A 23,305-nucleotide genomic window follows, 5' to 3' on the forward strand; every position below is an offset into this window, starting at 1 on the left:
ATTGTTTAGGGAAAAAAAATTACAGTACTTGGGGAAAGCCTCCCTATATTATTATTATTATTATGAAAAACTGAGCTAGAACTGATGCTTTAATTAGTATAAACTAAACTAAAAGCAGTAAACCTACTCAAGCAAACCCACAAGGGAAAAGAAAACTAAATGGAAAACAAAAATTAAAAAGAAATAATAAATATATAGAAAAAACAAAAAATGACTGTGTTGTAAACAGCATTTTAATGATGCAGCTGCTTTCTCCATATTTAATCAGAGGCAAATTTCTCAAATATAAACGTCTGTGTTATGTAAATAAAATCCTACAATAAGCAAGTAGCGCTGCCCCTAAAATAAATACAGCATTGTAAAAATATTATTTGCCTTTAAAACAAAATGCAGTACAAGTTTAAAGAACCCAAGATCAATGGAAGATTCAGAAGTTACCCCAAAACTTACAGTACTCGAGCAATAGCAATAGTTTGACGGCTCTCATGATTTTAGGGTAACGCACTGCAACATCAGCAATGATAAACTAAAATAATGCACATGTCATCTGGTAACAAACAACATTCATGAACAGCTTCTCTTTTTTTACTGAAATTAAAACACTTTCAAAAACATTTATTAAACAGCAGAGGTAAAACACAGCTGAAGCAGTGAACAGTATTTACACGTTAACAACAAGCACCAGGAGAGCAGCTGGTTATCCAGCTACATCAGTCAGTCCCCAGTTAATTCAAGCAGCTTGGCGATCACGCTCCCCTCTGCTGCTGGCTCTGATCCAGCTGGTTCATATTCATAGTTCCATAGGTAATAGTATCATATCTAAGTGGTCATGTCAGAATATATTTGATGCAGAAACTTGGAAAATGTCTGTTTATCCCTATCAGTAGAAAGGCATGCATTCTTCTAAAGAAAAAAATCAAAATCCAGCATCCACTGTCACAGGCTGTGCCTTAGTTTGAATCTGTTTATTGTATGTGTCTATTCCTAGCTATTCCTGGTATTGCCTCTCTGTGGATGTGAAGAAATCCTCCAGAACATTCCTCAGGTACTCGAACGTAGGTCTCTCCTCCGGATTCTCCTTCCAGCAGTGACACATGATGCTATAAAGAGCATCGGAGCAGTTGTCAGGCTGTGGCATTCTGTAGCTCCGCTCCAGGTTCTGGATTACCTCTGGGTTGGACATACCTGATAAAAAATAAATAAACAAATAAGAAATCAAATGTTTTTACAATTATTATTATTACTAGAATGAGTAATACGAGTGTGATCATTTACCAGGGTAAGGAATGCGTCCATATGTCACTATTTCTGTAAGGAGGATCCCAAATGACCACACATCAGATTTTATGGAGAAGGTGCCATAATTAATAGCTTCAGGGGCCGTCCATTTGATGGGGAACTTTGCACCTAGAAACAATGGAGAAGATTGAACAAGAATCTATGAAATGCTTTGAAATAGAGCCGAAGAGATGATATAGGTAAAGCTGTTGCTACCCTCTCTCGCTGTGTATTCGTTGTCCTCTATGAGTCGTGCGAGTCCAAAGTCGGCAACCTTGCAGATGAGCTCATGAGAGACGAGAATATTGGCAGCTCGCAGATCTCGATGAATGTAATTTTTCTGCTCAATAAATGCCATGCCGTCAGCCACCTGCAGGGGACAGCACAAGACAAAAGAAGCATGAGTGTGTGTGTGTGTGTGTTCAAGCACAAAATAAATGGCTGTGTACGGCCTGTGTGTATTTTAGCACTGTGCAATGTTTGTGTGTTAGACACATGAACCAGACAGATTCCCAAAGTAGGGAGTTGACTACTTCCTCGGGTCAGTTCTCTCTACCCTTTCACCTCTGTGCTCCACCCAGGTGCACAACACCAGCTCTACTTCCCAAAACAAAATGCTGCAGTCCTTGCTTTGCCTTCCCACAGACTGAGAGTTTATTACAGTGGCAGTCTGTGACTCATTCAGGTACAACACAGCTCATTTTGAAAGACGTGGACCTACAAGGGACTCTGATAGTGCACTCCGATGAATAAGGAAATTGATGCTAAGGATTTCCACAGAATTCACCACTCCACAAACACAAATTATCTGATACATTTATGGCGATCTGTTCATTTCTCTAGTTTTATCTAGTTTTTCTGAAGCTGCGGTGCATATTTCAGGCGTGAGAATGTGTCACATAGGCGGGGAGAAACCTGAGATGTACGTATGTTTGCGTCTTTCACAAAGTGGCAGTGTGACCTCCACCTCTACCTCTTTATACCTCTTTACACCTTTGTTCCATTCATTTGATTGTGGCATGAAAGAAATAATGGAAAGCATTTAAAAAGTTCTTAAAACCACACTTAGATTTGTGGTTGCCACTCTCAAAATATTATGAGTAAAATCTCTAATTCCTCTAACTGCATGCATGTACTTTGATTTAAACATAAGGTAGGGTTGTGACCACAGCAATAAATCACATTTGTCTCTATGGTCCACTGCATGGTGGTTACAGTTACCACAAAATCTATCAGTGCATAACTGGCTTGAAAACGTTGATTCTGTAAAAATGCGTTCACTGCTGTGCACAAACTCCAGCCCTCTGCAGTGAGCTCTGAGAGAATTTGCCTCTTGCACATCGAGAATCTCGTCAGGTTAGACTTTGAAGCTTCAGCCTGCCTTTCTGTGGTTTTGTTTTCCATTCCCAAACCTACACATTTAACTTCTTTGACAGGTTATATTTCACAAAGTAGGAGTGGGTACAAATAGTAATATATGCTTAAAATTTTGCAGCTGAAGCCAGTGTGAAGTCAGCAGTTGGCTGGTTTAGCTTTGCTTTGCATTAAGACTGGAAAGATAAGGAAGCAGTGGGTCTGACTTGAAAGAAGTTTCAACTACACTTTTTCGTTTTCGACCTAAGCTTATTATAATACTTTCACTGCCACATGTATTCGGTGGCAAAGGCCATACTTTTAAAATTTTAGCTACGTTGGCATCTTTGTGCAAATGTGTGATTAAAAAAAACACAAGATAAAATGTTCAGGCAATAGCCCCCTTGTTCGGTGGTAATAAGCCTCTGTGGTATATGTGCCACAGTGTCTAGACCAGCCTGCATTCATCAACATGGTTTCACATCTGCACGCACACACACACACACACACACGGTTCTGATATTATCACCAGATTAAACTAAGCCTCAACAGTGGGTACTTTACTGCGTGGAAGTGCTTTGCTAGAATAATAGGAAGTGAAAAACGAAATCTTGTAAATAACTTGAAGAGAGGATGGAGATAAGTGGGCAGATATATTCACTGTAACAATAAATGTCTTGCCTGAGATGACATATCTATCAGGACGTTCATGGGCAAATTGCTCCCCTCTGTTGTTTTCAGGTAATCCACCAGGCTACCTGTAAGAAAAATATACAACTTAAGTTTTCATTCATTCAAAAAGAATAACAGGTTGCATAATGGCGCGTCCACATTACTGACTGTTATGCAACAAAGATTAGGCAACAATGAATGCTAAAATGAATTGGAAAAAACCATGCACTGTCCACAAGACTAATTATATTTCCCTTTATCCACAACAAAAGCCCTCGCGATTCTCCGCAGCCATAAATACAGCGAGCTGGACCAGAATAGCACCTCAAATCAGTGAACATTTTACTTGGAGGAAGCAGAGACCATCAGTTAAGTTTCTGATAGCTGACTTTGTGTTGACTTTGATTAGCAGAGAACAATACCTCTGTGCACCACCCAACCAAGTCAGACCAAAGGAAATAGTTTCAGAGGAATGACTGTGCCAGGAAAGAAGAGGCAGTTACTCCTCTGCTTAAGTCCGGAGGACAGTTTTTGAAGTATGAGAACCAGGGTAAAGCTCTTTGTCAAGGTCACAAAGGGAAGCTGGGATGGCACGCCTGTTATTTTCCATCTTTGTTGTCTCTGATAATAAAAAAAAGGGAGAAGCGGAAAAGATGGGAACTCCAGAGCCGTCCTTTCTTTTCACAACAGAAGCGACAATTGTGTCCCGTTAACATGTGGATCCCAGACAAAGACACGGCCTCACATAGAACCAGTGCTGGTGGTTTGCAAGCTACTCACAGACGACTATACAAAGGCACGCCATTCATTTCAGCAGTAGGGCCGTTGTTGTGTTTGTGACAGCATCTCTCTGTGCATTTTGCGATTGTTCCTCTCAGTGAAAGATTTGTGGGCAGTAAACCTTTATTGAGAGTACTGAAACTGCTAACATGATTTGTGATTCACTGCAATTCCTCATATGTTATGTAAGAGGAGAGGGGAAAAGAGGAAGACACAGTGGCGAGATGCTGAACAAACTGTTATTCAAAGTGCTGCGGCATGTTTGTTTACGGCCGCAGCGGTGCAGTGTGCCGACATTTGTGTAAATGTGTCCCTGGAAAAGAGCCAGGCACCATCAGGGGTCTGTGTGAACAATAACACAGTGATTCATCCTCTCCTAATTTAACACCCTTCGTCTCAGACGGGCCGGAGAGACTTCCCCTCGATGCGTAAACACCAGTAACCTGTCTGGAAGGGGCCCAGCAAAGAAGTGAAAGTTCATGTTTGCTTTGAAACATTTTAGCAGCCAGCAGTGAAGGCCACGAGGAGAAGCCGAAAATGGCCTATCAGAGCTTGGCCGCTTCATCAAAGCAGCAAGTTTTGAAGGGAAGGGCCCGTGAGTTACTGTGGCTGCCTCATTCAGATTTCCTCACACGACTCGATTCATGTAAAAATTACAGAGCTTCATCTCTTATCAAAGATCAAAGTCAAACAAACAGAAGGGCAGCTGTGGATGTACCATCAAAACCTATTCTACTGATTCAACAGGCTCACTGAGGTGGAGCAGGTGTATGACGACATTATGACTCAGGGAAAAGAAGAAACGCATTGGGCTGCCCGCTCTTTTGTTCGAGCATGTGCTTTCACCCAAAGTCTGATAGGAGATCAACATGTTTAATCCTGAGCGTCTATAACAGCGCGAGAACTTACAACAGAAATTCTTTTGTCTTTGCTGCAGGCTGCAGGCACAGAGCTCACCCTGACACGGCAGGAGATGTCAGACAGGCTTAGACATATTTTAGATTACTTAATTGAATGGAAAGGAGCTGGTGTGATTACAAACGCATATCTCTTTAATTTACCTTCAAATAGGAACTGCTCAGAAACACTGATTTATTTTCCTTTAATGCTTCAGCTGACATGTGGAATTCCCTCTTGAGTGTTGGGCGCTACTAGCTCATTAGTAAAATTCTCCAGGTTGTGACACATGTTGTGTTTCTGCCTACCATTTTCCATGTACTCGGTGACAATATAGATCGGCTCCTGGGTAACCACAGCGAAGAGGCGGACGAGGCGAGGATGCTGCAGGTTCTTCATCATGTTGGCTTCTGCCAAGAAAGCTTCCACTGACATAGTGCCCATTTTCAGATTCTTGATTGCCACTTTCCTGTCGTTGTTGTAGACACCTGAAAACATATGGGCATATAGATATCACAGGGTGAACTCATGCTGGTGTTTACCACTTAGCACTTTTTACTTTAGTATGTCAGAGCTGAAAAAATTGAGCTAACAAGCAAGTGTCAAAAAATGGCAAGTGTTTGAATGGCCACTAGTGGCTGGTTTAACCTTCCCATAGTTAACAACCTTCCCATAGTCTGGTGCAAAAACAGGTTTCTAACTGTTTCACTGTTTAAATCGTGGCAAGAGGACATGCAAACGCATGACTGTGGGTTGAAGTTTGAAAAAGACAAAAGAAGTGTTATATAAATACACATCCATTTAGCCTTTGGAGTTACACATTACAAGGGTGTGTCTGCCTTGAGTGTCTTAATATTTAATCTGTTACCCACCACCAGTCCAGTATTTGTGCAGTGCACCAGCACAGACTATGACTGTAACTTGCTGAGCGGTTTGTCAGTGAGATGGCTAAAATGAAGTGGGTGACTCCACGTTTGCCGTTGATTAAATAACATTGAATGCTAAATCATTACTTTTGTGTGCGGTCATGACTAACCAAGTCAAGTCAAATGTTAGAGTGCTGCTTGAAACAAGTCACCCAGTACTTTATATAGTGTAAGGTAAAGACCCTAGAATAATACAGAGAAAACCCAAGAATCCGATGACCTCCTATGAGCAAGTACTTGGTGGCTCGAAGGAAAAGCTCAGCTTTAACAGGAAGAAGCCTCTGACAGAACCTCAGGGCAGCCATCTGCCGTGTCTGGGGTTGAGGGTGAGGGGAGGAGCGTTTAAAGCTGAATGGCGAAATGCGGTGTATAAAAATGTTTGCAGGCTCCGTGCTTCTGAAAATGAAATCATTGTGGGTGTAACAACAGAAGATTTATTATCACACAGCACGAATCCCAGCTATGGAGACATTTGGTAAAGCTGTCTTTTAATAAGATGTTTTATCTTTATTTTATTGTCTTTTTTTCCTTCCCTGTAATGAAGGCCGATTGATATCATATCGTGCCAAATATGTCAAACAAAGCAAAGTCAGCAGGACTCCACTCTACTCATTTTTAGAAAATGTAACAACTTTTATCCACAATCAAATGTTAGATTATAACCCTGAACTGATTGCCAAACAAAGCTATGCCTCTACTCCAACTAAGAATGTCCTGTTCTGTCCACACGAGTAATTAAGCCCGTCTAGTTGCCGGCTGGTGATTTGATGACTCTAAACACAGCTCTTTTGTCACCAGTGGAGCGATTCAATGTGGGCCAGGCGAGCAACAGTTTTTGAATGGCTTTCATGCAAACAGGTTCTCATTCCAGCTCTGGAACACTGACACCCTCCTCATGCCAACTAAAGCCACAACCGAGCAGTTTCACTTTCAGTTACACAAAGCGCTGAACAATTCACACCAAACATGAAGTGCAGCGACACTGTGAGCAAATTATTTTTACTATTCAAAGCATCTCTCTGCCCCTTTTATCTACTATGGAAATCTCGTTAGAAGACGTAGTTGTGTATTTTCATGTGCATGCAAATAAACATTTCAAAGCCAGGGACAGTCGCACCCACAATTCAAGAATGTCACTGAACCAATGTTTGGATGAGGATGAAGAAACAAACAGAGCTCTGGCTACATGGGAGCAAACATTGTAAGTATAACGTGGCTGTGAGTGGAGAAGTTCCATTGTTGGTAATGTTTAGCTCTTAAAGAGAGGTTTGTTTGGGATGTTAAATTGTGCTGGCAAATGAGGATGGGGAATAGAGGGAAAGTTACCCCTGCAATTCAGTAATAATGGGGTTGTGGTACAGATTAGTTCAACTGATACCCATGTGATCCAAACACTTTGTGTCTTGTTTACCTTAATCCTTCACAGGAAAGCCAGATTTATGCTGCTTGAGCGATGTTGTGTAACACGGTTAATACCTCCCATCACTCTTCAGTTAACCAGCTCAAACAAGCCTACAATTAAGACTGCATGGAGGAAACGCTTCTGCATACACTGCAGAAAAACCCTGGCGAAAACTTTCTGGCAGCCACGCAGTCAAGGCCACAGCCAGATTGAGCAACTGGGCTTTGTACACACGATCTTTTTCTGCAAAATTCTGCAAACCTTTAAAAGTCATGCAAATGGAAATGCACTTACCCATCCAGACTTCTCCAAACTGCCCAGCTCCGAGCCTGCGTTCCAGTTTCAGAGACTCACGAGGAATCTCCCACTCGTCCTGCCACCAGGGCTTCTGCGGTGCCCTAGACTGACATGGTTTCACCAGCTTTGTGCACAGCCCGTCTGCATCACCTGAATGACAAAGAAAAGAAACGTATAAAATTATTAGAATGAAGACTCCACAGTAACCAGCAATATCGATAATCCCCTCAAGAGGCTGTACGCACGTGAGTGATGATGGACGAGCTCCTTCAGCGAGTTGAAGGATATCTTCGCTGTGATGTAGAAGCCACCATTGTCCATGTTGCGGATCCTGTAGTGCTTCACTCCTTCACCTGTGTTATGGTCCAGATCTCTCACTGACAACGAGTATGATCCTGGAACAGGAAGTTAGAACCATGATGATTTACTCTAAAATGTCCTAACTAAGCTTTTCACTGTCAGACACTTAAGGCTTTCCAAAATACATAATCCACTACAACGCATGAAATTAGTAGCTAATGTATTGGAAATGTCAATATTAATACATCAGTACATTAGTACTATTAAAAATTTTTAATTTTCTCATAATATAGACAAAGTTTAATGCTAAAATGGCCTTTGAAGCAGAAATAATGTTGTGGGCTGATTCGCTCTGCGTAGATTTGCAACATCGTGACAGCTTTAATGCTTAAAGTTGCTAATCTGATCATTTTTACCAACCAGGAGCATTGAAAATCCTTTCCACCTGACAAACCTGAGATACATGCACTATCTACTCCCATGTAACATAAAAATGTTTGCTTTGTTTCCCATAACGCTTTAAACAGGAAGCATATTGGTGTCATGGAGTTGTTATAGCTTGAACACATGTGGTAACCTCTGGGGCTTGAAAATTAAGAAAAGGCTTTGATGAGGCAGTATTAGGGTCTCAGCTGTTGTGAGTGACAGGTCGATAATACGTGTAGCTTCTAGCTGTCTTCCAGGTGTCACCTCACCCGCTTCCTGTCACCGAAATGGACTTTTTGAGCATGTTTGCTGCCATGTTAACAGACCGTCCAGCAAACTCTTCCAGTTTTTCGGTGAGTGACTTACTAACAGCGAGTAGCTGTGTGTGCATCTGGATGCATCTTGGCAATTAAGCTAGCTAATATAGCACTCACTGACCATATCAAAGATGGCCAACGTGATGGGGTGATAGTGGTGTTTGCAAACAGACTACAGTTTTCTCAGTGAGAAACAGCCCCAGCCCTGGTCTCTGTTAACAGTTTCCTGGTGGTTTTATGGGTTTAGTCGCTGGTTTTTGGTGAGATTTTCGATTTGTTGAGTAAAACGTTACCGTAAGTCCATTTTGTAAAGTTTTATCATTCTAAGTGTCAGAGAGCGGGTTTATCGAGAGGATGCTCATTGGCTAACGACTTGTGGTTTTCATATTAGCACTCAACCATCTGGTCCAAGTATTATCACTCATTGCTCCACAATAGTGAAGGCCATAATGCCAAACTTCAAGCTGAAAAACATAGTTGTGCAATCATCTATCTTTTATACACAGCTTATGTTTTATTCAGCTGAAGGTGAGAGTTTGAATCCTGTTACATTTCTGAAAATTTACCGCTTCAAAAGTAAGAGGAAAAAAAAGGATTTACAAGCAACCAAATGATGCAACCATCACTCGATTAAGCTGGCAATGAAGAAAGCATGACAATGATTCTCAGACAGGTTTTGGTTTACGTGGCTGGGGTCCTCTTGTAAAGCTTAATGCACATATGGGAACACCCCTCAGTAACCAGCCTACATTGTAGAGACGCTGGTGTGGTCGTCTTTTTGTTGGAAAACGATTTGGGTGGGTTTTTTAATCTGTTTTTATTGTTTTATGTGTTATGAGGTTTATCTTGTTTTTATGGACTATGAGTCTGGGATAAATAAAGATTGATTGATTGTAATAATTTATATTTTATAGTCATTTTACTACAATGCATAGAAACATCACTTTTCTCACAAAATGTGAGTCACCGTGTGTTCCAGTGTGTTATGAGTCAGAGTTAAATATCTGTGGTAATCACACTGTACTGCGTTGTTCTGTGAGGCTGTACGTGGGCACAGTCGAATACTTTAACAATTATAAGGTTCATTCGACGATGTTAAAAAAGCACAGTGTAGACCGCCGTACAGAACTGTGTGCCAGTGGCTAAAATAATGAATCGTGGCACACTTCAGGGGGGTGAGCATTTAGCAGTCGTGGCTTCATTTCCAGTGAAATTAATGCAGCATGTAAGTCATATTTTTATTTTAAGCAAGGAGCAGGAAAACAAAACTGAAACAAAACAGATGAGACAAATTGGGAAACAGGTAGTGGGATTACGGGAAATGCACGTAATAACAAAACTGACTGCTACTGAGGAAACCAGTCATATTGTTCATGAGCTCACTTGTTCCATTTAGGTTATTAAAGGTTTAAAATGTGACATATAGCATTTAAGTGCATCTCAATGTGAAGTAAAACAGACTGCTGAGAAGCCGCCTGTTGATCTGCGCAGTCGGTTTTCTGTAGAGCATTTTACCTTTGGCGGTCTCACTCTCTCGAATCAGGAAGGAACCCTGCGTATTCCCAGGAGCGAGGAGCAGCCTCATGGCTTCGTTTCTCGAAATGTTCCTGAAGAACCACCTGCAGCGCAAACACACCATATGCTTCACACTTTGAGCTAACCACTTCCCTTCCCTCAGGGACAGATAATGCATTGCATGACATGAGATGGTGTTGAGGTTGAATGACATGGCTTTGAAAGGCGTGTCAGCGTGCTTCCTGTGTGACGTACGGTTCGGTCTCCACGGTGGACAATGCGACAAAGTTGTAGGGGATGTAGCCCTGCTGGCCTGTGGTGAGAGACTCTGCCAGATACCATTCTGGATCATCCCTGCATGTCAGAAGAGGCAGCAACAATACTCTGAGTTAGTTATCATAGCCGTGATGTGTGTCACACAGCTTCAGAAAACAGGTTCAGTTCAACCCCAAAAAGGCCTCAATAGTCTTTACGTGAATAAAATGAAGCGCATCGCTGGGAGGGAGAAAAATATGTTGCTCTGTGTAAAAGAAGAAGACGCTGAAGGGAAAGAAGGATGCTCAGCACAGACTTAATTGTAAACGGCCCTAAAAATTAAAGATTTAAGATCTTGAGCTACATAAATTAATCTTGTTATGTCGTTGGAGTTCTGCCTAAAATCATTAACAATTGTCACACGTTTTAATACAATATTAGCTAGCAGTCGTTCCAGGAAGTTATGTTTTCTATGTCACAAACATATTTTTTTACTAAAAAACTGGTAAATCTTGCTACATTAAGTGTGCATGCAGAACACTAGCTTTTTATATTTTGATATATTAACTTTAACTTTCAAGCAAAAGATTATTTTCTTTTCTGCGTACATACACATATTCGAATGAGTTTCTATTGCACATTTTTATATTTACCCACATATATATAGCACAGTATGTCATATGGCTTTATTTCCTTTGCTGTTATATGTATGTTTTTCTCTTGTTAAAGTTTGTGTTTCCTCTTTCAAACCCGCAAAATCACACGTCTGAATTTTTTGGGGGCATTTTTTTACATTTATTCAATTTTCAACAGCACACATTGACAGGAAGTGTTGGGTGAGATCATGTAGTCATAACATCTCCCATCTGAAAATACATTCTAAAACATATGGCGTGTATTTACAGTGGGTGCTCGGCAGTCCAGCAGACCCACAGCTGTGTGCAAGTATGATTAAAAGCTGAATTTAAGTCATTTGCAAATAAGTTAATCCCAATATTTAACTGAAAACGTACAAAGACAATATAGCAAAAAATGTGCTCAATTTAAATTTGGCGTCAACAATACATTAAAAGAAAATGTGGGGACAGAGCAGTTAGAGACTGGAAAAACTGTGTAATACGCAAAAAAAGCAGTTGGTGGAACATGAAGCTAGAAATGTTAATTAGAAACACGATCGTTTTTATAACGAGCGTCGCGCAGATGTTTTCTAATTTAAGTCTTTATCTGAGTCTTTCGTATTTAACCCTAGGGCGAGGCTGAGCACTTGAAATATCGATACCCATGATCTAAAAACACCACAGCCATCTTTTGGTGTAGTAAACAATGCGTACTGCCATGCAGACATTCTTGCTTATTTTAGCAAAACACTGCTACTCTGTATTATTATTACAGCAGCTTGGCTTCACTTGTGGTCCAGATGTGTCAGCCATCCCAAAAACAAGATTACCCCAGCTGTTCCAATCAACAAACAAAAAAGAGATTTCACTTTCAAAACTGCAACGATTGATTTTCTCGTTTTCCTAACATACACAGGGTCACGATACACAGTGGAAAGTGTGTCAGTCCCAACTTTTTCAAACATATTTCTGGTATTAAAGTCAAAATGAGTGTATATATAATTAAAAACAAAACAATGCAGTTTCTCAGTTTGGGTTGTCTTTGTACAATCATCAGTTAAATGTCCTGGTGTTAAGGTTTTATAGCTTATGCTCCACTATTTATGGGGTGAGTGGATAATGGACCAGATTAGTTCTTGGTTTCGTTGCAAGACATTGCTGTGTGTTTAAAAGCAGATTACTTGTTGAGGATCTTGAGTTTGTCTCCTTTGTCGAAGCCGAGGTCGCCGTCATGAGTGGGCTCATAGCTGTAAATGGCCACCACAACGTTGACTGCAAGACAAAATTTGTAGTTTTAGATACAATTTTACTTGCAATTAACATGAAAAGCTTATGTCAAGCTTATTTCAACCTATTCCATTTTACATATCTGACAAAGACATGTGGGGCCCTTTCACGGCGGCACATTGTAATGCATTACATTACACAGAAAAAGCAAACAATCCCCTGTGAGCGTGAGCTGGCGATGGCGAATAATCCCCTCTTGTCAGAGTGTACGAGAACAGCAAGTAGACATTTACAGGTGAATAATTAAAGATTTATTTATAGGGCAAGATAATGGCATTATAAATTGTTGTCTTTTCATTATTTATAGAACTAACTCCAACTTAGAGGCTAAAAATATAATAGATAAACTAGCGGAAGCTGTTTCCTGCATGGGGAAGTGAATCATCATAAAAAATGTGTCACTACATGATTTACTGTAACTACTTGCTGCAACTGATCCTGGATCACATTCATTATTACACAAAGGACCCAGGAAACAAAGTGTGGCTGTGGTACTTGAGTACACAATAAGCCCAAAGTTACTTGAATAATTTCATGCATACTTGGTCATATTTGTGTAAACAGCAAGAGGAACCACCGCGGAAACCAGAGAATGGAAAGCAAATGGAAAACTTTGTGTTCATAAACAATGAAATGGAAATATTTATAATGTGATGGGATGAGGGAAAAGTCCAGATGTACTGACACTGACACAATAAAAAAAACTATATTACATAATTATGTATACAGTTATTTTCAAATTGTACTCATGCAGTGCATCTATTAGCCCGCAGGAAAATGTCTGAAGTGCTAAACTGAGGCTGTTGTGTGTAACTAAGCGAAATAATTAAAAATGGATTTAACTCCATCAGGATAAGTTTATAGACAAAATTTACTTTTTCTAAAACTTATTACCTGGTAAAGGTGATGTAGGAGGTGTCATCTGCGATGGATATGGAATCAGCTGCTCTGTGTACTGGGAAGAAATAAACAAGATTAGATTTCCATTTTATACTTTGTAAGATTTATGCGGTCAAACAAGACACCATCGCACGTCACATTCACTGTAAGACCGTGAAGTTCTACGGTTTCATACGTGGATCGTGACGGTAAATCGTAAGACATGTGGTTTTCTCCTTTATTTCTGTCATTTCCAGTCTAATGGGAAATCTAATTCTCAGAGAGGAAACAAACAACATTGGACGGATAGTTACGCCCGCATTTAGTTACACAACCAAAAGGAAACTTTCCTCACAGTTATGTAAGTTATACAGAAATATATGACAATAATCAACAACAATCCACACAACACAAAATACACTGTGGGTTTACAGCTTATGTGTTTGTCCCCCAAGTGGTCATTCTCACACACACCACAAACCAGAAGCTTTTCATGTATGGACGCTCATTCATGTGCACCAACACACTCACACTAATGTGCACATACTACACACAAGATGAACACTTACTGGGTTGCATGATTGTGGCGGTATGGGACAGTTGCAGTGTTCGCAGATTTCATCCAAGTTCTCGATCCACTCACTGTCTGAATAGTCCGAACTGCAGTTGCAGCCCATCTTTTCTGCACGGCGGAAACTTGTGGTTATTTTCAAAAAAATCTGATGCTCATAAAATGGGAACAACAAATTAGCAGTGGAAGAAATGGCATCTTAGATTCACCAACGAATGATTCCACGTCGCTTTACAACCACATATTATAATCACTATTTAAAATTATGTAAGTCGAATTCTCTTGGAAAATCTAAAGAAAAACAGTTTGAGTAAATCTTTTTTGGCTAAATTTGAAATTGTGTGCTCTAAAAAGCTTTTGCTTCCGAAAACTGCTTCAGTCGGATGTGACTGAGGGCCTCGCCTCAAAATGGAGCCTCAGAGGGAAATCGGGCTCAGAAATAAGAGTCTGAGACCTGAAGGGACTTTTTTTAAATGCTACCCTGCGTCAGTTAAACAAAATCACATCCAGAACTGACACAGTTTTGCTATAATGTTCAGCACTGTTCAATGTTCAGTCACATCGGGGCGTTTCCTGCTCTCATTCTGGAGAAAGTAAAGCAGGCCCTGCAGAAGTGTACCAGTGTTAATCTGGTATAATCCAGCATCTGCACGTGCTCTGTATATTGTGTTTTAGACTGGTACTCTGTATGAACCGGCTTTCTCAGGCTCGCTTGGCTCCCACCAGACCATTCATGGAAGAAGGTCAGTGGGCCAATCGCAGCAGCCGTCTGTCCCAAAGGCTCAAAGCCGTGAGAAAAATCTGGAGAGTAACAGCCCACTACTGCCCTGAGACCCCAAGAAAGGAATCACAGAGGGATCATAAAGATGTTTTTATTTTATCATCAGCACTCCTACACTTACTGACACACACTCGGGGAGTAATACAAGCCAGCATTTTCCACTGAGGGGTTACCCTCTGCTTTTTATCATCGACATCTGAAGGCTTTTCCAAAATCATACTGATGGTTGTTGTTATTGTTTCCAATGTAACCAAGGCTACTTCAGATATTAAGTGTACCAGAAATGATGTGATGAACCAAGATTTTAAGACTTTTGACTTCAGTCACTCATTGTCAGTTCAGAAGCTTGAAGAAACAAACCATAAAAAAATCATATTTTTGTAAAAAAGAATAGATTTTAATAGAGTGGAATAGATATTCGATTGATTTAAGTTTTTATGTAAATTGCTGGTACACCATTTTAACAGCATACTGTTAAATTTATTTACCGTTTTAACAGTTGTCATTGTCGACATTGTTTCCATATACAGACAAACTTGTATAGGAAGTGTCAACTTTGTATCAAAATACTTTAATACCCAAACTTTTTTTTTTTGAAAATGTTATTTAAAGACAGATTAATAAAGTAGATTTACAGAAGCGTTGGTATTTCATTACAAGAAAACGGTTTGTTCTTTTGTGGTCACATCTTCCTTGTAATGCAGATTTATATCAACAGAGGAGATAACCAGTAGCTGAATGCGCTTTGTTACTGTTGTGAAGCAGGCTGAACATTATTCATTTATTTATGGATTTATTTTGCGTTGCTGCTATTTGTTATTTTTTTAAGTTCAGTAAACTTCATAGAAAAGACCAAATTTGAAAACAAGCCCCAGATTTATGTAGAATATTTGCTTTAAGACAAGAAAGACGTTTAAATCCTTTCCTGTTACACCTTTATCACAGTTTCACTTTACTTCTTTGACCTAATCTTAAAGTAAGAAGAATCACACGTGTGAAACTCACCTCTTTGGATATGAAACGTCTCCTCAAGCGTCCAATAATGTCCAATAATGTCAGATTTCAGGTGCCGCCATTGGGAAATCTTATTTAAATCTTCTTTTTTTAAAAAGAGCTGTTTAAGTGCAGCAAGCAAGTTTTTCAGCACTTGAGCCTAGGTGTGAAGATGTCATCATCCGCTTCTCTTATTATAACACTATCACAGGAGCACTTGTGCGGCGCCTGCATGCACACATGCGCACTATGGAGGGGAGCAACCCAGAGAGTTTCCTGTCGTTGAAAGGTTGAGGGTTGCTCTGCAGGCTTTTAACAGGTGCTTACTGTGCAGCTGTGTGAGAGCAAGGGGGAACGTTATGGGCTCTACGGTAAAGGGGTCAGGACAGCACCTTTCCCAAACACGGAACAAGACATGAATTTTCCAAAACAGTTTAGAGACGGGGGGCTTTTGTAGGCCGCGCTTTTGTGTCGCTCGCTGTTTGCATTTAACGTGCGACTTGCTGACCTTTAAAGTAAAGAACATCTTCAGTGTGCAGCTGAGGTGTTGGTCCAGAGCGGTTCAAAAGATATTTGAATATCTTGCAGCACTCGGGACAGTTGCATTTCCTGTGTCGTGGTTTTATGCCCCAGGTGTTAAGTCAACAAGACTACAAAATTTTCTTTTTTAGTCAAACATGTGGTTTGAGGATATTTTTGTCTGTGGCCAAAAAAGGCTTTAAAATTAACCTTTGGTCTTGGTTTACTCAGCTTACTATTAAAAAATGTGAAAATATAAAGAGAAAAGCCTCGTCACAAGCTCCACGTCTCCTTTAAAGAACATTTTGTAACATAGAATCATAATTTTAGCTCTAGCAGGCTGTCTCATGGTCACATTTCTACTCGAGAAAAGGCATAAAGTAAAAACCTCTCTGCCTGTTAACACCCTCTAAGCCTGTGCTGTCGCATTTTCGACATTTCATACAACTCTAGCCGTGGACCGCATCTCTTCTCTTGTGGTGAACGGCTGCTGCTACATAGCGTGCACTAGCAGGAAGTCAGTCCAAACATTACAGGAAGTGCACAGAAATATGTGCTTAGAAGACTGCCACAGCATAGATTAAGTCTCACTCATGATGAAACCACCTGAGTTCACTCTTTTTTCCGTTAAAGTGCAGAGTATAAATCTAGGAGGATGTGTGAAACGTGCTTCATTTTTCTTTTTTTTTTAATTTTGAGAGTGATGTAAATAGGTAGGTGCATGTGACAGAAGATAAAGTCTAATCATCCAAGAACTCTTCTTTGATACGTGCTGGGAGAAAAAGTGTCCCGCCATGTTTGGAGATCAGCTTTGTCCAGGCCTTCTGGAGCTTTAAGGGTATTCCTTTCTTCCTCTCGACCACAGTTGTCACTACTTCCAAATGTGGTTGGAAATCACATTCTATTACGCAATCAAACTGCGATGCTATCAGTGTGCAGAAAGTTTTCCAGACCTCCTACCTCCTGCTACATGATGCAGGTGCTGGCCTCTTTCGTGAATGTAAACGAGGGCTCTTTTTTTTTGCCTCTAGTGCTTACTCATGTGCATCATGTAGGCTTACTTGGCTTTATGATAAACAGATGGATTACTATTCTTTATTTACACTGTAATATCTTCTGCTGGTTTGATGGCAAGCAGAAAGATACGGGCGAAAAAGGGTCACGGGAAAGTATCTACAGGGCAAAGAATGAGCAGCCTGAGAAACACAAGTCTGCAGCCCTTTATTCTGAAAGCATTCACTCAAGAATACGGCCTCAAGCCGTAGTACTTAATCCTCTGTGTCTTCCATATGATACTCATTTCCATGTGTCTAACTATTGAGGTCCCGCGACCCACATGAGATCACACAACTCCTGAAGTATGCCACTTGTGATCATTTCAACAGTCTTAGTTGCGCTCTCATTTAACACGGCGTCCGCGCTCTGCCAAGGCATATTTGGTGTCGAGCTTGACTATGTCTGCTTCTGCACATCCCTCCAGGGCCCCTTTCATACGTCTGAGTGTTATAGCAGGTCATGGCTGTCTCTTGGGAAGGAAAGAAGATACCGTTGTGCCTGGGTGGCTTTAGGACCGAGGGTGGATGATGGAGATGGATGTGCTGGAACATGTGGGGATGTTTTCCCTCACTTACACCGACAGAAATCATACAATCATCAGCATTTCATATCTCTGTTCATCCATACTCATGTCTGCTCCTCCCATCTCAGAACAAGCCTAACTCTAATTCTAACTTCAACCAAAACTACTTACAAAAAGGCTGTTTAAAAAAAGAAAGAAAAGAGATATCTAACCAAAACTTTCAAGCTTTTACAAAATATCATGACTCTAAACGCTTGAAACCTCAACCTGTTTCTGAAAAAGATGGCTGGGAATGTTTTCATTTCACTCTATTCGCTGTGTGGTTTCCTGAGACACTTACGTTGCTCAGATGAGAGGTTTTTTTGAGAAAGCTGTGACCCATTCTGAACAGGCAGGTGTAACACTGTCTCCCATCATATAGTAATTATAACTGATTCAAATATGATAAATAAAACCTCTTTAATATGTCTTTTATGTGAAAGAAAAAGATTTAGGAATTTACACTTTAAGGCGTTTTTTATATATATTCATTCAGTTAAGTCATTACATTCATATTACAACTTGATTTAACAATCTGCATAGAATAATACATTTAATAGATGTTTTACACTTTTAAACATCTGAATGAATTTAACCAAAGTTAAATTCATTCATTCTTTAAAAAACTAAACTAAAGACAAAATCATTTAAAACATAAAATATACTTGGTCACTGGCCAGCCACATATAGTCTAAAATCAGTGCTCTGCAGCATCCTGACGTGCTAATGAAAAACAAAGAACATCGGACACAAGCTCCTGGTTTGTGTCACTGCAGCTGCTAGGTTGCAGAGATATTTTTGGTTTGTGAAGAAGAGGTGTAAAAAATGCTGGAGTGTGACCTGCCTGTGGCTGCCGTAAGTGTCTGCATTAAAGGACTTTGTTTACTTCAACGTGTTGCTGAGCATTTCTGTATCGGCCCAGACCAGACAGGAGCAGCTGCCTTCATGCATCAGTTTCAGTAAAGCTGTGTTTCCCAAACTTTTTGGCTCGTGACCTTTTAAAAGGGTCGTTAATGGCTTTGCCTAAATCTTACTTGACATTCAAAGTGCCGAAAAATATATTTGATGGGAATACATCTGACTCTTTTCAGAGGTCATGACCCAGTTACTTAAAAAATAAATGAATAAAAATCTGCAGACGTGAACATCATCTATCTAATCATGATGCTTGTAAAAGCATGATGGCAAATAAGAAGTAAAGAGGCTTTAACCTTGCTTAACTGCAGTCCTCACATGGCAGATCACGGTAGATTAAAAATAAAACTTGAGTCATGATTTCAGAGAAGAGACGTTGCTGCTGAGGTATTTAAATGTATTTTAGGGGAACGCTATTAGATTCCATTTTATTGAAGAGAAGCCAGGCAAAGTGAGAAACTCACAGCCAGAGAGATGAGTAGCATGAGTAGCACTGCAGGCCACAGGGGAAATATGTGATTTTTTTTTTTTCATTCAAGCTTGAAAACAGCTTCAATATGTTTTGTCTTTATTTCATTTTCTAAATTGTAACATCTCACTTTTGTTCCAAGACCTATTTAGGCTGGCAGCATAATTTCTGAGGTGATGTAAGGTAGTGTGACCTGAACACGTGGGAGGGCTACTTTCATTTCTGTATAACCTTAAAGTTGACCTAACATTTCCTCATTTTCTGTCAAATGAATAAGATCAGAAATGATTTAGAAATCTGTAAAAAAAAAAAATAAATAAAAAAAAGAAGAAGATTTTCTGTTGTTTTTTTTTATCAGGCAAATTGTTGCTTCTGTTCAGGAATGCAAGTAAATGACTGTAATTCTCAGATAACATTAATTATATTTTTCATTTTATTTTCATTGCAAATATGAATTTGATTAAAGCGCCTGCACGTGCTGACAGATTTCAGAAAATTAAAAGTTCATTTGGTAATTTTCGAAGGCATGCTCTAATGCATGTGTTAATCACTGTATATATAAGTTATATCTGTTCTAGGCACATGACAATGGAGAACAGTCATATTAAACATGAATTAAGTTCCCAATAATGAGGTCAGTGTATGCAAAGTAATCCCCGTGAGCCAAAAGCTCAGGCACAGACTGCTCCAAACACAGTTTCCGACAGTTTTTTCTAATGACCTCAATGAGAGGGAATAACCTTAACAAAATCGCCTCACCTCTTCTCAAGAGGGGCAGCCAATCACAATAAAGGTGGCTTCGGGGAGCTCGTTTCTAACAGTGGGTGGAGTGAACTCAGTAGAAGGTAAATAAGGCATATTTGAAATGTGAATTTCTACTGCACTCCTGCAGAGTCCAAGAATATGAACAGATTTATAAATGAGTTATTGTCCCGCTTAAACTTCTTTGTTCAATATGAATTTGCATCACCAAATCACCTTGGTTTCTGATATTAAAAATATACTCAGTTCACTGAGTATACTTCAGTCTAGCTCTTAGTCTTCATTAATTCTCTCAGTCAACAGCAGAGCTGCCCAGACCTCATCCAGCAGGAAGCTGCGTGATGATAAAGGTGTATGCCCCTGCAGGTCTGTATGCACAGGCTTCCTCATGCATGTCATACCAAGGCACACATCAAAGTCATCAACGTTTTCATTTTCATTCACAGCTGCTAGTGGCTCATCTTTACTTTTGCCCCACTGCGCCATCAACGGAAATAACCCTTTATAACAATAATGCCTACACAAACACAGAGGAGGTGACGGAGCGTCCTCGGTGGCATGAGTGAGGCCTGCGGTCTTTAACACAGTGAGAAACGCCTGGAGTTGATATTCATCTTGGTGAGGCCCAGATGCTTTAGAGGGGTGGACAGAGCAAAGGCAGCCTTCATGGGGATATCACACAGCAGGTCCGACTCCTCTCCGCACTCCTCCAGCTCGTACGTTGCGTCGTCCAGCATCTCCTTGTGACGGTGGCACACTTGCTCCACTTTGAGCCGATGGATCTCCACCCGCAGACGGATCAGCTGACGGGCCAGTCGGTTGTCCTGAACTTGCATTTCCCTCTGAGGGTAGAGGAGGGATGGAGGGAGCGCGTTTGAGAAGAAAGTGAGTTTCAGTGTTCAGTTTAGCAGAACATATGTGGAAGTTTGGATTTGGATGGTGCCTATCTCCTCATCAAAGGGTAAAACTCATGTGGACTACATGGGTTGCAGCTTGTGAGAAAACAGGCACCATATTGTTTCGCAATCTGTGTGTTTAGACTTCTTTCCCTTAAGTTAAGACAAGCAGTCATGCAAGCAAGATCACTGACACCTAAAGAGATGCCTATCTGTTTTAAAGGTGAAGTAGGAGATAGATAGCTATCTGTATTTCTCAAGAATGGATAAGGACTCTGTATTATTTATTTATTTACTTATTCATTAATTAGTTTTAATGATTGGAGATTATCAAGAAGTGCAAATTATTTCTCAGGGCGTGACGCATCTTTAGATAAAAATCAAATCAAATTTCTGGAGGAACTCACCAGCTCTTTTCTAAGATGCTCCAGGGCATCGTCCATAGTGTCAAAGCCACAGATGCTGCCCACAACCAGTTCTGACCTCCTCAAAATTGCCGGCACGGAAACGACTTGCTGTCCTCCTGATTCGGGACCGTCCGCGGAATTTCTTTCCTTCCACGCTCGGCTCTGTACGCGCTCCTGCCACTCGAGGTAGGACGGTCTGCGGGTCTGTAACTTCAGCTTCTCCGTGAGCGCTTTCACGCTGTCCAGATCCTCCGTGTCGCCCTCGGAGGACGAGCCGTCTCCAAGCTCCTTAAAATCCATCGGTGCAGCAGATTGCTGATACACGCTGAGCATTCAGGGAGCAGGCTCGCTTTCTGCGCTGGCAGCTTGGCGATTAGAGCGCAACAGGTCCATGCCTCCTCTCCTTTATAGGGAGAAATAGCGCAGTGACCGCCCATCCCGCACAGGACAGGGAGGCTGGAGAGTTTGCAAGCTTTTGTCAGGCGAGGGAAAAAGATATCCTGAAACCAAAGTCTGAGATTTTATTACTGTGCATTCACAAGTTAAATGACTTAAAACTATTTAAAATAGTTTTACATTTATATTACAGGAGAAACTGCCAAAAGAAGAAACGAATACAGATGTATGCATGTATTTCCTGGACATCAGGTTGATGTGCAGGAATCGCTTTTCTCTTTCTGCTTGCCTTGCTTTGCATTCTGGGGTAGTTTTGATCTAAAAGTGGGTCAATTAACTGCGTGCACTGAAGTACAGATTAAATTTCCATCTGCAGTATGAAAATGGAAATAATCAAGTAAAGTACAACAAACCTGCGCCTGGATGTATGAGAAAAATCTATACATACTTACATACTTACACACAGTCAGGTGAAAAACCAAGTTTTCTGTTCAGCTATGTAAAACAGTAAGTAGCCTACAGGCTTACTGTGCAATTTGCCAACAAATTCCCCTCAAGGTCAGACTGAGCAATGCTCAGAAAAACTGCAAAAACCCAGGAGCTCCATCTCAGACTCTACAGGCCCCAGTTAGCATGTTAAAGGTTAAAGTTCATGACAATAAAATTAGAAAAAGACAGAACACGTTGGCTTCTTTGGAAGGGTTGCCAGGAGAAAGCCTCCTCTCTAAAAATAACATGGCAGCACAGCTTAGGTTGGCAAAGTTGCAAATGAACAGTCCATAAGACTTCTGGAACAACATCCATTTGTTTGTCCATAACGCACAGCACCATGTTTGGAGACACCCAAACATAACTTATCAGCCCAAACCAATTATACCAACTGTGAGCATGGTGGTGGAAGTGTGCTGATTTGGGCACCTAGCAGTCACTGAGTCAACCGTGAGCTCCTCTGTATACCAATGCAGAATGAAATGTGGAGACATCTGTCCAACAGATAAAAATTGGCCAAAAAAAAAAAAAAAAAAAGCAAAAGAATTAATGTGCTGCAATGATCCAGTCAAAGTACAAAACTCAACCTGACTGAAAAGAGCTGAGCATGAATGAATTCCTGCAAACCTCAATGAGCTGAAGCAACGCTGTAAAGACGAGCGGGGCTAAAACTCTTCCACAATGATGTGACACATCGATAAAGTCAAACAGAAAACTGCCAGAGGTACTTCTACAAGCTTCTGAATCATGGAGGTGGAACCCACCATGACTGCATATAAAACTTACTGGATGCATATCTAAACTAGTTATTTTAGGCCTATGTTGGTCACTTTTTTCTTTCATTTTAAAACTTGTTTGTGGTGTGTTTTCTTGCATCAGTGTTCCTGTTTTTATTATTGTGGTTTATGCTGCATGAATTATATTCCCTGGGGCAAAATGTGTGTTTAAATGGATGGATGGGATAGGACAAAGCATCATATTTTCCACTTGGTTCAATAGCCCACACGTGGGTGCGCTGATACACTGTACTCTATTACGTTACGTTTACTCTTTACAATAAGGCTAGATACTTATTTATATATTTTACAGGTGACTTTATTTAATGCAAAACATCTCAAATTGCAAAATATAATGAAACTAGTCAAAGCTGAAAGTTGTAGGTTCAGTACCAGCTACACTTGTTCACACTGTAATGCATCGTAATACCAGCAAAGTTATACTGTGTCAATATTTTGTAGCTGACAGATTTCAATAGTTACACACAGCAAAAGCCAACTTGGCAGATGAG

The 23,305-nt window shown here is 40.5% G+C and overlaps 2 protein-coding genes across 2 annotated transcripts; both read right to left on the reverse strand.

Annotated features, from left to right (window-relative positions):
- Positions 1-215: 215 nt before the first annotated feature.
- lck (LCK proto-oncogene, Src family tyrosine kinase) lies at positions 216-15,792 on the reverse strand. Its single transcript, XM_026152467.2, has 13 exons — positions 15,559-15,792; positions 13,771-13,883; positions 13,217-13,277; positions 12,217-12,307; positions 10,419-10,517; positions 10,164-10,267; positions 7,851-8,000; positions 7,603-7,755; positions 5,289-5,468; positions 3,313-3,389; positions 1,495-1,648; positions 1,276-1,407; positions 216-1,185 (listed from the first exon to the last, which is right to left on the reverse strand). Exons 2-13 carry the CDS (start codon positions 13,876-13,878, stop codon positions 989-991), a joined length of 1,506 nt encoding a protein of 501 aa, XP_026008252.1. The 5' UTR covers positions 13,879-13,883; positions 15,559-15,792; the 3' UTR covers positions 216-988.
- A 2,349-nt stretch (positions 15,793-18,141) lies between these two features.
- On the reverse strand, positions 18,142-21,532 carry fam167b (family with sequence similarity 167 member B). Its single transcript, XM_026152184.2, has 2 exons — positions 21,133-21,532; positions 18,142-20,671 (listed from the first exon to the last, which is right to left on the reverse strand). The coding sequence occupies exons 1-2, from the start codon at positions 21,463-21,465 to the stop codon at positions 20,408-20,410; spliced, it is 597 nt and encodes a 198-aa protein (XP_026007969.1). The 5' UTR covers positions 21,466-21,532; the 3' UTR covers positions 18,142-20,407.
- Positions 21,533-23,305: the final 1,773 nt, after the last annotated feature.

Source organism: Astatotilapia calliptera, chromosome 19 (genome assembly GCF_964374335.1).
Source record: "Astatotilapia calliptera chromosome 19, fAstCal68.1, whole genome shotgun sequence".
NCBI classification, from domain to species: domain Eukaryota; kingdom Metazoa; phylum Chordata; class Actinopteri; order Cichliformes; family Cichlidae; genus Astatotilapia; species Astatotilapia calliptera.

What these genes read in the sequence shown, in the direction of transcription:
- lck (XM_026152467.2), bottom strand. Translation starts at nt 13,878, where the DNA reads ATGGGCTGCAACTGCAGTTCGGACTATTCAGACAGTGAGTGGATCGAG. An exon ending in GCTCGTCCATCATCACTCAC is followed by an intron (nt 7,756 to 7,850) that starts GTGCGTACAGCC and finishes TTTGTCATTCAG; the next exon opens with GTGATGCAGACGGGCTGTGC. An exon ending in GTTTGGAGAAGTCTGGATGG is followed by an intron (nt 5,469 to 7,602) that starts GTAAGTGCATTT and finishes ATATGTTTTCAG; the next exon opens with GTGTCTACAACAACGACAGG.
- fam167b (XM_026152184.2), bottom strand. Translation starts at nt 21,465, where the DNA reads ATGCTCAGCGTGTATCAGCAATCTGCTGCACCGATGGATTTTAAGGAG. An exon ending in AGCATCTTAGAAAAGAGCTG is followed by an intron (nt 20,672 to 21,132) that starts GTGAGTTCCTCC and finishes CTCTACCCTCAG; the next exon opens with AGGGAAATGCAAGTTCAGGA.